The 14,616-nt window shown below is 57.1% G+C and overlaps 8 protein-coding genes across 8 annotated transcripts; 4 read left to right on the forward strand and 4 right to left on the reverse strand.

Moving 5' to 3' along the window:
- The first annotated feature begins 161 nt into the window (after window positions 1-161).
- On the forward strand, window positions 162-2,461 carry C7974DRAFT_176616 (cryptochrome-2). Its single transcript, XM_046136265.1, has one exon. The coding sequence runs from the start codon at window positions 401-403 to the stop codon at window positions 2,444-2,446; it is 2,046 nt and encodes a 681-aa protein (XP_045998433.1). The 5' UTR covers window positions 162-400; the 3' UTR covers window positions 2,447-2,461.
- C7974DRAFT_176615 (NADP-dependent oxidoreductase domain-containing protein) lies at window positions 2,462-3,935 on the reverse strand. Its single transcript, XM_046136264.1, has 2 exons — window positions 3,461-3,935; window positions 2,462-3,412 (listed from the first exon to the last, which is right to left on the reverse strand). Exons 1-2 carry the CDS (start codon window positions 3,579-3,581, stop codon window positions 2,478-2,480), a joined length of 1,056 nt encoding a protein of 351 aa, XP_045998434.1. The 5' UTR covers window positions 3,582-3,935; the 3' UTR covers window positions 2,462-2,477.
- On the reverse strand, window positions 3,936-5,991 carry C7974DRAFT_176614 (major facilitator superfamily domain-containing protein). The gene is made up of 2 exons (XM_046136263.1): window positions 5,693-5,991; window positions 3,936-5,643 (listed from the first exon to the last, which is right to left on the reverse strand). The coding sequence occupies exons 1-2, from the start codon at window positions 5,930-5,932 to the stop codon at window positions 4,291-4,293; spliced, it is 1,593 nt and encodes a 530-aa protein (XP_045998435.1). The 5' UTR covers window positions 5,933-5,991; the 3' UTR covers window positions 3,936-4,290.
- Window positions 5,992-6,424: 433 nt separating this feature from the next.
- Window positions 6,425-7,770, forward strand: C7974DRAFT_176608 (uncharacterized protein). Its single transcript, XM_046136261.1, has 3 exons — window positions 6,425-6,733; window positions 6,783-7,319; window positions 7,371-7,770. Exons 1-3 carry the CDS (start codon window positions 6,529-6,531, stop codon window positions 7,706-7,708), a joined length of 1,080 nt encoding a protein of 359 aa, XP_045998436.1. The 5' UTR covers window positions 6,425-6,528; the 3' UTR covers window positions 7,709-7,770.
- Window positions 7,597-9,664, reverse strand: C7974DRAFT_176611 (dynactin p62 family-domain-containing protein). Its single transcript, XM_046136262.1, has one exon. It carries the CDS (start codon window positions 9,576-9,578, stop codon window positions 7,833-7,835), a length of 1,746 nt encoding a protein of 581 aa, XP_045998437.1. The 5' UTR covers window positions 9,579-9,664; the 3' UTR covers window positions 7,597-7,832.
- Window positions 9,665-9,800: 136 nt separating this feature from the next.
- On the forward strand, window positions 9,801-10,908 carry C7974DRAFT_310367 (S-adenosyl-L-methionine-dependent methyltransferase; the record flags this gene model as incomplete). The annotated part of the gene is made up of 2 exons (XM_046138266.1): window positions 9,801-10,031; window positions 10,078-10,908. The coding sequence occupies 2 exons, from the start codon at window positions 9,801-9,803 to the stop codon at window positions 10,906-10,908; spliced, it is 1,062 nt and encodes a 353-aa protein (XP_045998438.1).
- A 196-nt stretch (window positions 10,909-11,104) lies between these two features.
- On the forward strand, window positions 11,105-12,477 carry C7974DRAFT_412648 (uncharacterized protein; the record flags this gene model as incomplete). The annotated part of the gene is made up of 2 exons (XM_046143663.1): window positions 11,105-11,323; window positions 11,371-12,477. 2 exons carry the CDS (start codon window positions 11,105-11,107, stop codon window positions 12,475-12,477), a joined length of 1,326 nt encoding a protein of 441 aa, XP_045998439.1.
- A 516-nt stretch (window positions 12,478-12,993) lies between these two features.
- C7974DRAFT_310312 (tubby C-terminal-like domain-containing protein) lies at window positions 12,994-13,750 on the reverse strand (the record flags this gene model as incomplete). Its single annotated transcript, XM_046138264.1, has 3 exons — window positions 12,994-13,145; window positions 13,262-13,378; window positions 13,435-13,750. The coding sequence occupies 3 exons, from the start codon at window positions 13,748-13,750 to the stop codon at window positions 12,994-12,996; spliced, it is 585 nt and encodes a 194-aa protein (XP_045998440.1).
- Window positions 13,751-14,616: the final 866 nt, after the last annotated feature.

Raw genomic sequence — 14,616 nt, forward strand, 5'->3', positions numbered from 1 at the left:
TCCGGCATTACATCCGCAATCAACCCGGACTGTACAGCGCACATTGTTTTACTACTGTGTGTAGCTGTTCTGTAGATCCTCCAGTCGTAAAATCCGCATGCATTCACCAATCACACCCCTAGCACGCTAGGTATTGGTCAAGGCATCTTAGCGCCAGATTAGCGACGATCTATGACCGCATGTTTACCAGCCACTTGGTTCAGGAACAGTGCTTTGTCGAGGACATTTCCTGTCGCAATCCTCGTTGCATGCTCCAATGACTTTTGTACATCTTTTTGCTTACTGTACTTGAGAGCCGTTATCCTCAGCGTTGGGATCACCAAATTTAATAAACGGAAACTTCAGAACACAAACACGAATTGACAATTCACCACACATCTAACAGTTCGCTGCGCCTACCATGCCCCCCAAACCACGAGTCGTATACTGGTTCCGCACCGACCTGCGCCTGCACGACTCCCCTGCGCTCAAAGCCGCGCTGGACCTGAAGCCAGAATGCCTCTATCCAATATGGACCTGGGACCCTCACTACGTCTACCGCGCGCGCGTCGGCCCCAACCGCTGGCAGTACCTGCTGGACTGCCAATCCGACCTCAGCAAGTCCATCACCAAGCTGAACCCGAAGTCGAAACTGTTTTTGATCAGAGAGGCCCCGCAAACGCTGTTCCCAAAGCTGTTCAAGCAGTGGAAGATCACGCACCTCGTATTTGAGAAGGATACTGATGCGTATGGACGCGAGCGGGACCAGAAGGTTATGGCGCTGGCGAAAGAAGCAGGCGTCGAGGTGGTGGTCAAGTACGGGCGTACCCTGTATGATCCAGATGAATTGGTGGATCGGAACAACGGGAAACCCACGATGACTATCAACCAAGTGCAGGCAGCGGGCAAGAAGATCGGAGAGATCCCAAGGCCGATTGCTGCGCCCAAATCGCTGCCGGATCCGGGAGATACGGGGCTGGACTTCGAGCAGGAGGTGCCGGATAGCAAGCCAGATATTAACGCTAAGCAGAGAGACGGCGATGAGGGGAGTTATACGAAGCTTGCCGGACCGAAGGGCAATTTTGCGGTGCCGACTATGGAGGAACTGGGCCTCAAGCCAGCGACGACCCAGCATCGAGGCGGCGAGACAGTGGCGCTGAAGATGCTCGACGAGATCATCGCGAACGAGGACTACACCGCGACCTTTGAGAAGCCGAAAACCGCGCCCACGGCTTTCGAGCCTCAGGCCACCACGCTCCTGTCTCCTCACCTGCACTTTGGCTCTCTCAGCTGCCGTGAGTTTTACTGGCGCTGTCAAGACGTCGTCGACAACTACAAGGGCACCGCGTCCCAACCACCCACCAGTCTCACAGGCCAGCTCCTCTTCCGCGACATGTACTTCGGCGCGCAAGCCCCGCTGGGCTACGCCTTCGGCCAGACCTACGGCAACGCGCAATGCCGCTTCATCCCATGGCACCTGCCCTCGAAAATCGACGAATCCTCGGGTCTCATCACAGGCGAGTATCTCATCGACAACGCGCAGGCCGAGGCGCACTTCCAGCGCTGGCGCGACGGCCGCACGGGATTCCCCTGGATCGACGCGCTGATGCGGCAGCTCAAGCACGAGGGCTGGATCCACCACCTGGGGCGGCACGCGGTGGCGTGCTTCCTGACGCGCGGCGGGTGCTACATCGACTGGGAGCGCGGCGCGGAGGTGTTTGAGGAGTGGCTGCTGGACCACGAGGCCGCGTGCAATATCGGCAACTGGCAGTGGCTGAGCTGCACGGCGTTTTATTCGCAGTTCTATCGGTGTTATTCGCCCATTGCGTTTCCGCAGAAGTGGGACAAGGAGGGGAATTTTGTGAGGAAGTTTGTGCCTGAGCTCGAGAAGTATCCGCAGAAGTATATCTATGAGCCGTGGAAGGCGCCGATTGCGGATCAGAAGAAGTGGGGGTGCGTGATTAAGGGGGATGGGAGCGAGGCTGAGGTCGATGGGAAGAAGGCGTATCCTAAGCCTATCTTTGACTTCCCGACGCAGAGGGAGGTGTGCATCGAGGGCATGAAGAACGCGTACCATATTGGGTTGCATGGTAACGACCCCAAGGTTCTCGATGGAACATGGCGCAAGCTCTTTGACAATAAGGCTGAGGGGCCGACTGAGGGTACCAAGGGGCCACCGGGCGCTATGGTCGAGCATGAGGATGCTGACGGCCTTGAGAAGAAAGACATACCAGAGCCGCCGAGCCCGAAGACGAGTCGCAAAGGCAAGGCGGACAACAAGGAAATTACAAAGAACGAGACGGCGATCAGTAACACAGGGAAGACCAGCAAGGCCGGGCATAAGATGGAGCCAAGTACCAAAAGTACCAAGACAGGACACAAAAGGAATGCAAGCCAGGGCACGTTGGATAAGATGGTCACGCGGAAGAAGAAGAAGGACAACAGTGATATCGCCGATCACACATGATCAGCAGCGTTGAATTCTATTCCGCTAAAACTTAATCCTGCCTCGCAGGGTCGAGCTCAATCTTCCCGCAGATCTCATCAATCTCCGCCAGGATCTCCGGCGTCAGCTTGTCCAGCACCTGCAACGACTTGCAGTTCTCCACCACCTGCTCCGGCCGCGACGCGCCAGTAATCACCGCCGACACATTCGGGTTCTTCAAGCACCACGCCAGCGACAGCTGCGACTGCGTCACGCCCAGCCTCTCCGCAATCGGCTTGAGCTTCTGCGCCTTCTCGATGATCCGCGTCCAGTCGCTGTTGCCATACGAGTCGCGCATGCTGTTGACAAACTTATCATTGCCCTCGGCGAACCGCGACCCGGCGGGCGGCGCATCGGGACTGTCGTTGTACTTGCCGCTCAGCAGGCCGAAGTTCAGCGGCGAGAAGGTGGTCAGCCCGATCCCGAAGCGCGTGTACAGCCGCTGGAACTCGCCCTCGACCTTCTTGCGCGTGAGCAGGTTGTACATGGGCTGCTCGACGATGGGGCCGATGAGGCCGAGCTGCTTCGCGACGCCCGCGGCCTCTGCGATCTCGTCGGCGCTCCACTCCGAGGTGCCCCAGTACAGCGCCCAGCCCTTCTGCTCGATGACGTGGTTGAAGGCGCGTACGGTTTCCTCCATGGGGGTGAGGCGGTCGGGGCGGTGGGCGTAGACGACGTCGACGTAGTCGAGGTCGAGGCGCTTGAGCGAGGCGCGTAGACCCTCGATGATGTGTTTGCGCGAGAGGCCGTGGTTGTTTACGAGGACCTCGCCGTTGGCGCCGCCCCAGTTGAGCTTGGTTGTGATGACGATGTCGTTGCGGTTCCAGTTGTATTTCTTGATGGCCTGGCCCATGACGACTTCGGACTGGCCTGCGGCGTAGGATTCGGCGGTGTCGAAGAAGTTGATGCCGCAGTCGTAGGCTTGCTTCATGCAGGAGAATGTGAGCTCTGCGGTTGATTAGCACATTGATCGATCAATTCCACTTCCATACCTACCATTCTCAACGTGCCCGCCGAACGTCAGCCATCCTCCCAGACCCAGCACCGAGACGTGCAGTCCTGAGTTCCCCAGGCGGCGGTACTGCATGCCCGTCTTTCTCGGTTCTTCCCACGCCATGTTGCTATTTTATGCCTGTAAACAAACAATTAAGGAAGGAAATATCGTTCAGTCCGCAACCAAATCGCACTGTCAGAATAGTAAAGACAGAAACAATTGCAGCGCAGTCAAAAAAACAGCAACACCACAACCGCGCTACGTCGCCAGGTCCCGCCAACAAAAAAATGTCGATCAACAACGCCCCTCCATCACCCCTCCACCAACGTATGTACCGAGGCCGGCCACCGCCGCTCGTCGACATTCCCGCTTCAGCACTACCGCGCAAGCGGCGCCCGCTAGTGGAAAACCGGCGGACTACCATCCTGATGTGGACGAGAGGGAAGCCTTGCCCAAGCAGGTAGTCGTGCATGCACCCTCGCTGCTGCACACTCAGGTCGCATCGCAGGGGCGCGATGGTGCCATCGCACCCCAGAATGACGATTCCCCAGGTTCCACCGCGAGGCGGGTACTGTGGGTATTATAGTGGGGCGCTAGCGCGAGGCTGCGGCTGTTTCGACGACACACGTGGGCGGGCTGGCGAGAATTTGCTGGCGAGATAGCGGACGGGCAGATGAAAACGGGATGGGAGCAGATAGGGATGGATATTATGGTGACTATTGTGGGTATCTAGGACTACGCAGTCTGGCATTGCATGTCGAGGTTTGAGGCTCGAGACGGGGCGTGAATTAGTGCTGCGCGGGCATGATGCAGCGCAGGAAGCTAGGCCGCTCTACACAGCGAACCGGAAGTCCAGTCTCTTATTGCCCTCGGGCTGGCGCGCGACGACATCCGCCTGGTACGCTGCCTTTTCTTCGCTCGTCAATTGGCTCCACTGCGCTTCCTTCTTCTTGTTTAGGCGCACCAGCATCTGCCTCTGCAGCAGCATGACCACGACGCTGAGCGCACAGATAGCGACCAGTACGCTGTTGCCCGTCTTGTAGTATGGGCCATCCCATTTCCTGTAGATCTGCGAGCTGATCAAAGACCCGATTTGCACAATCACGTTGTATGTGGCTGCGGTGATGGCGCGCTTCTTCACGTCGAAGGTGTTTTCGGAGATCCAAGACGAGACCAGTGGGTGGAAGTACGGGTAACCGGAGACCAGGGTGATGAGTGTGAAGCGGCCCCACTCACGACCGCCGTCGGGGAGGGTCAACAAGGCGATGAGGAGCGGCATGATCCAGAATTCGCCGAAGATGATGTGCATCGTGCGCTCGTTGAAGTAGTCGGAGCTGTATGCGAGGGTCAACATGGTGATGATTTGCAAGACTGCAGAGGGGACAGTGAGCATATTCGAGTCGAATCGCGAGAAGCCGAGACGCTTGAGGGTGAGCGTCAGGTAGCCTTGGACAGGAGACGCGGGGATGTATGCGATCAGACCAATGAAGTAAAGACCCCACATTGCTGGGTCCTTCCAGGCCTCCCAGATATCCTTGAAGGTCGCGGGCTCCTTGATACCAGTAAGTCCCTTGGCCGGGTCATCGCGGAGAATTCGGTTGACCATGATGACTTCCTCACGCTCGGTGTAGAAACCCTTGGGCCAGAGGACGTTCTTGGTGTCTGTGGGCGAAGCAGGGAGATACAGGTACGAGACGAAGGCGATGATACCCGTCAGAAGGCCTTCGAGCAAGAACAGCCAGAACCAGCCGGGCTTTCCGCCAATACCGCGCATCTCAAGGATTCCAGCAGCCAGCAGTGCGGAGATAACACGCGCAACGTTGAGTGTAGACCAGAAAATCGCCAGGCGCACAGCCAGCTCCTTCGACTTGTAGAAGTAGGTTGCAAAGAGGATGACACCGGGAATAAAACCACCCTCGCAAAGTCCAATGAAGGCGCGGCCGAGGTAGAAAGACGTGCGGTCGTGCATCCACGCCTGTGCCCAGGACACAGTCGACCAGCCCATCATCATGGTGGGAAGAACCCATTTGAAACCGTAGCGCTTGGTGAGTAGTTGGACAGGGAACTCAGCCGCGAGGAAGCAGACAAGTTGAATGGTGTTTCCGTTGTTGTAATCATCAGTGGTGAGGTTCAGATCGACGAGGAAGTTGTCCGCAAGTGCGTTCGACAGGTTACCACGATCGAGCTAGACACTGTCAGTACGTCTCCACAGAAGGGAATGATTTGAATCATACCTGCAGACCGAACATCATGAGGCACAACCACGGAAGCAGCTTCAAATCCGTCTTCCAGACCACGCGGCGCTCCTCCTCGACAGTCCATGATGCAGTGGGGTCGAAGCGGTGTTTCCCCTCATAGGACTCGTGCGGTGGGATGATATCGGCCAACTCCTGCCTGCCAACTGCAGTCGGGGCCTTGAGCGAGCCATTGTCCTCGCTGACACGCGACCGGACGTTCTCGATGTCGTTGCCCATGGTGAGTTTCTCGGCTACGGAATCGAACTTGAAAGGTGACCTGGCTTGTGATCAAAGCTACGGCCGCTCTACATATACCTCACATCTAGATTCGAGGCGTGCATGTCGCAATTGTCGCGGATTCCCGCGCCATCGACCGCTTGTTCAACAAGAGCAGCTCCGCCGTGCAGCCGAGGTGTGTTTTCCGCCGTGCAGGGCGATCTTACCCAGTCCGCGGGGCAGTCCGCAAGCTCATTTCTGTGGCCGGAAGCGCACGCGCCCTAATGCATCGTGGGAAACACCCCTGTCGGCCCTACGTGCGGCACTTACTCGATCCTCGTCTCGTTTGGGCCGGCAGCCGATGACGTGCTTGGGAATTATCAGCAGCCGTTTGGCTGGCGCCGAATAGTGCGCGTTTTGGGTCGACATAAGATGTTCCAGCCGCCAGGTGCACCTCCCGTTGTCCATCCGGCTCTCTACAATTTGATCTAACCGTCTTGGGTAGACCATCGTGCACATTACTCGATTGGGTTTTCACGAGCATTTGCCTATCTCCGTGGCAGTAGTTTATTCCTGCGTTTGAGAGAAACGCCATTACCATCCGTCCGTTGTCCAGAATGTCTGCCATTGAGAATTCCAGCATCGTTGGTGGTCATGAGACTGCGAGGTCAAGATTGACAAAGCCCTTGGTCTACTCAGGCTCGCTGGACAGCTTCAAGCATGAAGACTCTACTCCGGTTATCGGCAGAGAATATGAAGGCCTCCAAGTGAGGGACCTGTTGAAATGGGGTGACGAGATGATCCGGGATCTGGCCATCACCAGTACGTGAATTCACACCAGTTGCAACCTTCGTGTCTAACCTTTCTACAGTCTCACAGCGTGGCGTCGTCTTCCTCCGCGACCAGGATGTAACACCAAACGAGATGAAGGATCTCATGCTCCGCATCACAGAACTCTCCGGCTGTCCAAAATCATCCGATCTGCACGTCCACCCTTTGACCGAAGAAGGTTCAGAGCTAGGCGACCAGATCTCTGTCATCAGCAGCGAGAAGCAGAAGAAGGGCGGAGGCCTCACACACCAGCTGGCAGACGTCAGCCGCTTTGCCTCTGCAGGATGGCACACTGATATCTCATTCGAGCCCGTCCCCTCAGACTACGCCATGCTCAAGATTCACACCCTCCCCGCAACAGGCGGCGACACGCTGTGGGCATCTGGATACGAGGTCTACGACCGCCTCTCGCCCGCCGTCCGCACAATGCTCGAGGGCCTGACCGCGACCCACGACGCAAAGTTCTTCCTCGAAGAAGCCGCTAGACTGGGCAACCCCATCCGCAAGACCGTCCGCGGCAACGCACTGAACCAGGGCGAGGGCCTGACAGCCGTCCACCCCGTGATCCGCACAAACCGTAAGCCATACCCCCCACATAACATCGCGCTTGAATACTAACACGCAACAGCCGTCACGGGCTGGAAATCCGTCTACGTCAACAAGGGCTTCACAAAGCGCATCAACGGCGTGACCAAAGACGAGTCGGACATGCTGCTCGGCTACATCTTCAACCTGCTCACGCAGAACCACGACGCGCAGGTGCGCTTCAAGTGGCGCCCCAACGACCTCGCCATCTGGGACAACCGGAGCATGTGGCACTGCGCGACGTACGACTACAGCGAGGCGCGCGCGGGCGACCGCGTGTGCAGTCTGGGCGAGGCGCCGTACCTGGATCTCAACAGCAAGAGCCGCAAGGAGGATCTCGAGGCGCGGGAGAACGTGCAGGCCGGGCTGATCATGGCTTGAAACAAAAGTAGCAACGTGGGGGCCGTCTGAGATATGAACATCAGACGGGATTCGGGATAGTCGAGGGCGAATCGGACTGGAGCCGAGGGTATCATTTGCGTGTAAACAGAAGCAACAAGTAATGCTAAACAGCTGCGATTTTGCCCACGCCTACCACTGTCCAAAACGCTTCTTCCCTCTTCTCTTTGCTGTCCTTGCCGCCCTTCGACTCGCCCAGACCCCTCTCCTCCGCCGTGACGTCAGCCTCGAACTCCAGCCGCACGAAGATCGGGATCTCGATCACGTCGTCGTCCTCCTCGAGCTCGCCATCGGGCCCCTGATCCATGCTCGAGACGATGCTCTGGCTGCGGCCGAAGTTGAAGCCCGACGAGGACGACTCCAGGAACCCGGGGATGACTTCGATGACCACGCTCGTCCAGTTGCGGCCGCGGTCGTACGGTTTGCCGGGCTCGATCGCGCCGTCGGAGTCTACGACCGTGCCTTTGTTGACCGGTGCGGAGGAGGACGATAGCGCGTCGTCCCAGACGTCGGTGTTGGCGCCGATCTCGAATTGCGGGCAGAGGATCGTCACTTTGGAGTGGACTTTGCCGGGGGTGATGCTAGGTGTGGCGAGGGTGACGCGAACGGGATCGAAGAGGGGGTTGCTGAGGTGGACGATGAAGTTAGATGGTATCCCCTGGCGGAGATTGTGGTAGTTGAACGGAGGTGGTTGCGAGGTCGCTGGGCCCGAGGCCGAAGGAAGTGGCTGTTGAGCAGTAGGTGAAGGCAGTGCGCGAATGCTGATGCGTGGAATGTGGTTGAGAGCCAGGAGCTTGATCTTGTACCGTATTGACGTGATTTTGGACTCGGGCTTCGAGAGGATGTGACGGCATGACCGGCAGCGCTTCGAGCGTTTTGTACAAAGCAAAGTTGCAACAGGACGAAGCTCATCTTCCGTCCGTACATATGGGTTGATTTGAGCAAGCCTCTGCGCGGGTGACAGTGTATTCGACCAGCCGTCCTTCTTCAGTCGTTCGATTGCTGCAGTGTCTGATGCAGGGTCATGTATCGACAAACCTTCGAGCTCTGCTGCGGCCTCTCGCATCGGAGGGGGCTTGTCGCGCTTCTTGCTCTTTGAGGTAGTGGTGTAAAGGTTCATGATGCGCGAGTATGTCGAGGGCGAGGAGAAGCTCAGATCGTGTGCAGCGAAGGGGTTCGAGGGTGTGTGTGCTTCTATTTGCGTTTTATAGAAGGCACTTAGGTTCGCGAACAGATCTTCTCTACTAAGAAGCTCATCGGTAGGTCTGTCTACTGCGGCCGAGCCCTCTGTCGGCGAGCGTACGCTGTGCCGCGCGGCTCGGCGGTCCTCCAGCTCTTTCAACTGTCGCTCACGTTCCTTGTCTCGATCCTTCTGCGTCAAGATTGGATTGCCGCCATTCGCGAGCCGCGAGAGCTGACTGTTGATGCCCGTGTGCTTCTCGAATTGGATGCCCGTCTCGGCGGTGCTCCAATGGCAGTACGAGCATGCCAGTATGTAAGGCCCGCCATTCGCTGAAGGCGCCTCCGGGTTCTCGACTGAATTGACGCTCAAGGGTGCGGTGCATACTGGGCAATTGAAGCAGTTACGCGTGCATCTGTTTCCATCGCTCTTCACCACCGAGCTGGGCACCTCGAACAGGCAGCTTGGGCAGTACCAGTTCAGCGTCTCCTCGATGACACAGCGCGAGCATCGAATTTGCAGGCAGTCTTCGCAGTACAGCAGGTGCTCGAGCGGAAAGAGGGCGTAGTTGGCACGGGGGCTGCGGGGGTCGAAGGTGCGCTCCTCGTCGTCGCCCGTGCCGCGGTCGAAGCAGTTGCAGGCGTAGTACGTGTACGGGAAGGGTTGCGCCATGCTGTCTGTTTTGCTCGGCCTTTGCTGTTACCGCGCTGCCCTCTTTCCGTCCTTCCTCTTTCTGTCGCGGTGCTGGCGTCGCCGCGGGGGTGTCTGTTGATCGCTGCTCTCGGCCAAACGTCGGGTCGCGTCAAACGATTCAAGTCTTGACGTAGCTCGCCCGTAGCTTTCTGTCCTTCCCTTCTGCAATTGCGGCGTCACGCAACGTCTACAGTGTCCAAGATGAACACATTATCGATTCGCGCCTTCATACCGCCGTTGACGCGACGGGGGTTGCCCCTCCGCGCAGTCCGCTGCTATGCTGTCCAAGCACCGGGAGCTCCAACTATGGAGATCTTTAGCAACCAGCACAAGTGGATGCAGAAGGAGAGAGCTGCTGCGAACGTCGAGGCTAGCCGCAGCGTCGATTATCTAAGGGATGAGGTAGCTTCACGTCTATGCGAGCGCGTGCTGGTATGATAATCCTTCTGCACCGCGCTTTCGACGCTTACACACTCAGGACATCAACCGCCACTTCCCTCACGTTCTTGACCTGGGTGCGAATGCATGCAATGTGGCGCACGCATTCACACAGCCATCTCCGGAAGAGCCCGAGAAAGGCCCACGGTCAAAGCGTGTGGGAAAGATCACAGCTGCAGAATCATCTGCTACGCTCCTACACCGAGACGCCGATTTGCCGTTCAACAACGAGATCGAGATCATAAGGGAGGTCCTGCCGACCTCTGAGCTACTGCCGTACCAAGCGAACACGTTTGACGCTGTCTTCAGCAGTTTAAGCTTGCACTGGGTCAATGACTTGCCATCCGTGCTCGCGCAAGTGAACAATATTCTTAAGCCAGACAGCCCATTCATCTCAGTCATGATGGGAGGCGACAGTCTGTACGAGCTTCGTACATCTCTGCAAGTGGCAGAGCAGGATCGGCGAGGTGGCGTTTCGACTCACACCTCGCCCCTGGCAGACGTGAAAGACGTCGGCGGCCTGCTGCAGAAAGCAGGCTTCAACCTCCTCACAGTCGATGTGGACGACATTATTGTCGACTATCCGGACACGTTCTCATTGATGAAGGATTTGCAGGCAATGGGCGAGTCCAATGCCGTTCTCGCTCGAGAGCAGGGCGGCATTCAACGAGATGTACTCCTGGCTGCAGACTCAATATACAGAGCCCTGCACGGCAACGAAGACGGCACGCTTCCGGCCACGTTCCGTTTGATCTACATGATCGGCTGGAAGCATAGCCCCGAACAGGCCCAACCTCTTGAAAGGGGTACGGGCATGTTCAGCATCAAGGATTATCTAGAAAAAAATGGAGAGGGCGAGGGCAAGAAATAGGCAAATTCGGGTATCAGCCCAAGCACAATACCCGGCACGGAACACTTCCTGTTTAAGCACCAACACGGCCAATTCCTGTTATCGATGATCTCGACCGTAAGGCAACCGCGCTACTGCAGGCACCCGATCTTCTCGCTCATCAAGCATCTGCTATTTGATATCTCGACACCTCTTCTTCCACAGCTCGTGTCATACAATGACGACCATCACGTCACTTCCCGCGGAGATTCAAAGGCAATGCATCAATTACCTTGACACCGTCGCTCTGAAGGCGATACGGTTGACTTCTCAAGCTTTCAGAGACATCGCGACTGAGGCCCTCTTTGATGTGGCTACACTGGATCGCACAGAAGAGAGTGTGGACAAGTTCGATACCATAATCAACAATGATAATCTCAGACGTTACATCCGTACAGTAAGCATGGTGAATCTAGACTACGTGTGGCGCCTGACGTTCTCCAGCTGCATCTGGGCGCATCAAGTAGCATCCACTACATATTCGAAGAATGCTATCCAAATTATCCACCAAAGTGGTGGGAAGAAGCAGTCGCACGGTGGGATGATATCGCTCTTCCCAATGTCAAGAAGATTTTGCTTGACACCGCCTATGCGTGTGCTAACTCACAATGCGCATCTTTTGAACTGGCTTTTGCAAAACTCATATCCCGTGCAAACGTCAACACCTTGACAATCAAGCATCTGCAGGACTCTTGCAGACTGATAAGTCTAGACATTGCGCATCTGCCTACCGTACCCAAGGAACTGCATCTCTTAATCACCACGTTGACTCACGAGCCTTCACCAGATATGGACATCGAACTTCGTCACCGCCATGCGTTTTTCAACAATCGCTTGAACGCAGAATGGCTAAAACCTATGCAGCCCGAACTCACGCATCTGACGCTTCACTGCAACACGTACTGGGGCGTCTACCCGCGCTGGCAACCCGGCGATCTGCGCTTCCCCGCCCTCAAATCCCTCGCGTTCGGCAAGTGGACCATCGCCTTCGACTGGCAGATCGCCTTCATTACCGCGCACGCCCAAACCCTGCAACAGCTCATCCTCACCGACTGCCCCATCCTGCACGCCTCCCGCATGACCCCGCGCCAGCACGACAACGCCTGGGCCACGCGCCTCCCCGGGACCTCGCGCGGCAAGCCGCCCACCGTCAACGCCTTCTGCGCTCTGCGCTGGCACCGCGTGCTCGCGGACTTCCAGCGCTCGCTGCGCAAGCTGAGGCACTTCGCCATGGGCCGCGGCTCCGTCGGCGCCGTCTTCTGGGGCGAGGCGGACGGCAGTGTCGACGATGCGTTTGACGCTCGCTACGGGCTGGCGCCGCGCATCGATGGTTCGCGGTATACTATCTTCGACTTTGGAGAGGGCCCGGTTGGCTCGAGTCGCGCTGGTGCTTCGTACCTCGCGCAGCCTGAGGGGCCCGGGGCAGGGTGGAAGTGGCTGCAGAAGGAGACGGATGAGGATGTCAGGAGGATGGTGGAGTTTCCGGAGTGCTTGGAGGAGGATCAGGCGGCTTTGGAGAGTCTGCTGGGTGTGTTGAGGGGGAGGGTTTGAGATGTTGCGGGATTGTGGTTGTGTAGGAGTTTGTTCCTGTTTCCCGCTTCTTCTATCGCGGTGCGTATGTGACGCCTGGAGGAAGTGCTCTGCTCTTGATACAAGACGAGTATGCAATTCTATACCACCCCTCTTGACGAAGATGTGTAGTGACATTCGTTCTATTTCGCTGTGTTAGACTGCAGTGTCTCTCACGCAATACAACTCGACATCAATTCAGCGGGACACGTCCTCCTCCATTGTTCAGACGACATCCCGCCTTCTCTACACCATCACAGACAACACCCGACGAAAGGATGCGATTTGCCACGACAAAGAGAAGAGACCCCTCACCAAGAAGAGCTCAGCGCACAGTCCCTAGCCGGACACTTCTCGCACACCACACACTCTCTCTCACCCACTTTCTCGTCACCGCTCTCAACTTAGTACACGCTCAAGTCACAACAGGTATCATTCCTACGTAAACCCAATACCCCACACCGTTCTTCGACACCACACCGCTCGTCAACACCGCACCTACTTCTCATTATTCTTCTCGTCCAGACAGATACACAGCGCAGCCACAAGCGCCATATCGGCGCCCGGCGCCACCGTGACCGCGTACGTCTGCTGGCCTGCGAACAGGTCGCGGCCGCTGAGCAGCTTGCGGTCGATGCGGGCGACGACCGCTGGGGGGGTGTTAGCCGGGGAGGCGTGGAGACAGAGGGAGGAGATCTGGGGCCAGGGAGAGAGAGAGGGGGGTAGAGATGTCGAGAAAGGGATATCAGGGGGGGGGGGGACTTACCACCGGACGACTCATCCACGATATCCGCCGCGGAATCGAGCCAATTGCCCTTCATCCCAAGCACCTCCTGCCTGCCCGCAAGCGAGGTGAAGCGCGCCGTCGCCTTACTCCCCACCACTATCCTTGTCAGCACCTCCCCATCCCATCCCCTCTGCTTCACCCCAACAACTCACATTTCAGCTCACTCCGCACCTCCACCAGCCCCTTCCCCTCCTTATCCTCAACACGAAACGTCGCATGCAAATGCCACCTCTCCTTAACAATATCAAACAAATGCACTCCTTGCTCGTCGAACACTTTTTTGCGCCCGCTGAGCGACAACACGTTGCCGGAGACGCGCAGTAAGGGTGCGCCCGAGGCGAGGGTGATGTGGAAGTCGTCGCCGGAGAGGGAGAGGATTTTTTCGCGCAGGATGAGGGTTTGGGGGGTTTGGGTCTGGAAGGGGGGGAAGAGGGCGATGGGGGATGGGAGGGGGGGCAGGGCGGCCATGGTGAGAGATGAGAGGTTGTTAGTGGTTGATTGGTTGGTTGGTTGGTCAGAGGTATGGGATTGGTTGGTGGGTGATGAGGGCGTGTTGCGAGGGCAGTGGATTCGAATTCTTGGGCTCGAGTTGACGGGTTTATATACTGGCGTGACGTCGTGCTTGCGAGCGCGGTGCGAGGCAGGCTGCGGATAGAGATGCTAGGGCTGACGGTTAGGGCTGTGAGGGCCGTCGAGTGGATCGCGAGGGTGGAGCTGCGCCACACGATCGCCGGAGGAGCGCCTGACGCTTACCGCCGTTCCGTCTTGGAGGAAACCAGTGGGGTAGGCGCTGCCGAAACGAGAAAGACCGGATTTGGAGAAGAGGGCGATGTGACCATCGTGGCTATGTCCGGTGGTGATCGTCGCAGCCTGACCACTGATTCGCCAACACCAAGCGAGAGGGGAAACGTTGATAGCAGGATACGTTGTTATTGTGTCAATTAGGGAGGGTATGTAGACCCGTAGTCTAGAATGTGGTAAACAAACTTTCGCACAATACAAACACGAAAAGAAAGGCCATATCCTGTATGCGCTGTAACCAACAACGCAAGCCCTCGCAAATCTAATATGCGCTGCTATTACAAAGGAGAAATGAGAGAAAACCAGGGGTATAGCCCGGTATGCCGTGCCTATGCCAATGCCGATGATGTGATAACGCTCGCTGATGCAGTATAACGCCCGATGAAATAGTATGCGTGTCGACTTCTCTGTCCTTCTCTTGTCTCGACGGCCCGATAGATGGGCCTCCTTCAAATCTTCCTCAATGTCCGCGGCCAAGTCAGGTGGGTGCTGAGGGTTTCCGTACTTCAAGGTCGGGGTTCCTGGAGCAACGC

Source organism: Boeremia exigua, assembly GCF_020726555.1.
Source record: "Boeremia exigua strain MPI-SDFR-AT-0100 chromosome Unknown C7974scaffold_5, whole genome shotgun sequence".
NCBI classification, from domain to species: domain Eukaryota; kingdom Fungi; phylum Ascomycota; class Dothideomycetes; order Pleosporales; family Didymellaceae; genus Boeremia; species Boeremia exigua.

Coding starts and splice junctions, on each gene's coding strand:
- C7974DRAFT_176608 (XM_046136261.1), top strand. CDS start 6,529: ATGTCTGCCATTGAGAATTCCAGCATCGTTGGTGGTCATGAGACTGCG. Junction 6,734..6,782: donor CCGGGATCTGGCCATCACCA/GTACGTGAATTC, acceptor ACCTTTCTACAG/TCTCACAGCGTGGCGTCGTC. Junction 7,320..7,370: donor CCCCGTGATCCGCACAAACC/GTAAGCCATACC, acceptor AACACGCAACAG/CCGTCACGGGCTGGAAATCC.
- C7974DRAFT_176616 (XM_046136265.1), top strand. CDS start 401: ATGCCCCCCAAACCACGAGTCGTATACTGGTTCCGCACCGACCTGCGC.
- C7974DRAFT_176611 (XM_046136262.1), bottom strand. CDS start 9,578: ATGGCGCAACCCTTCCCGTACACGTACTACGCCTGCAACTGCTTCGAC.
- C7974DRAFT_176615 (XM_046136264.1), bottom strand. CDS start 3,581: ATGGCGTGGGAAGAACCGAGAAAGACGGGCATGCAGTACCGCCGCCTG. Junction 3,413..3,460: donor CGGCGGGCACGTTGAGAATG/GTAGGTATGGAA, acceptor AATCAACCGCAG/AGCTCACATTCTCCTGCATG.
- C7974DRAFT_176614 (XM_046136263.1), bottom strand. CDS start 5,932: ATGGGCAACGACATCGAGAACGTCCGGTCGCGTGTCAGCGAGGACAAT. Junction 5,644..5,692: donor TCATGATGTTCGGTCTGCAG/GTATGATTCAAA, acceptor GACAGTGTCTAG/CTCGATCGTGGTAACCTGTC.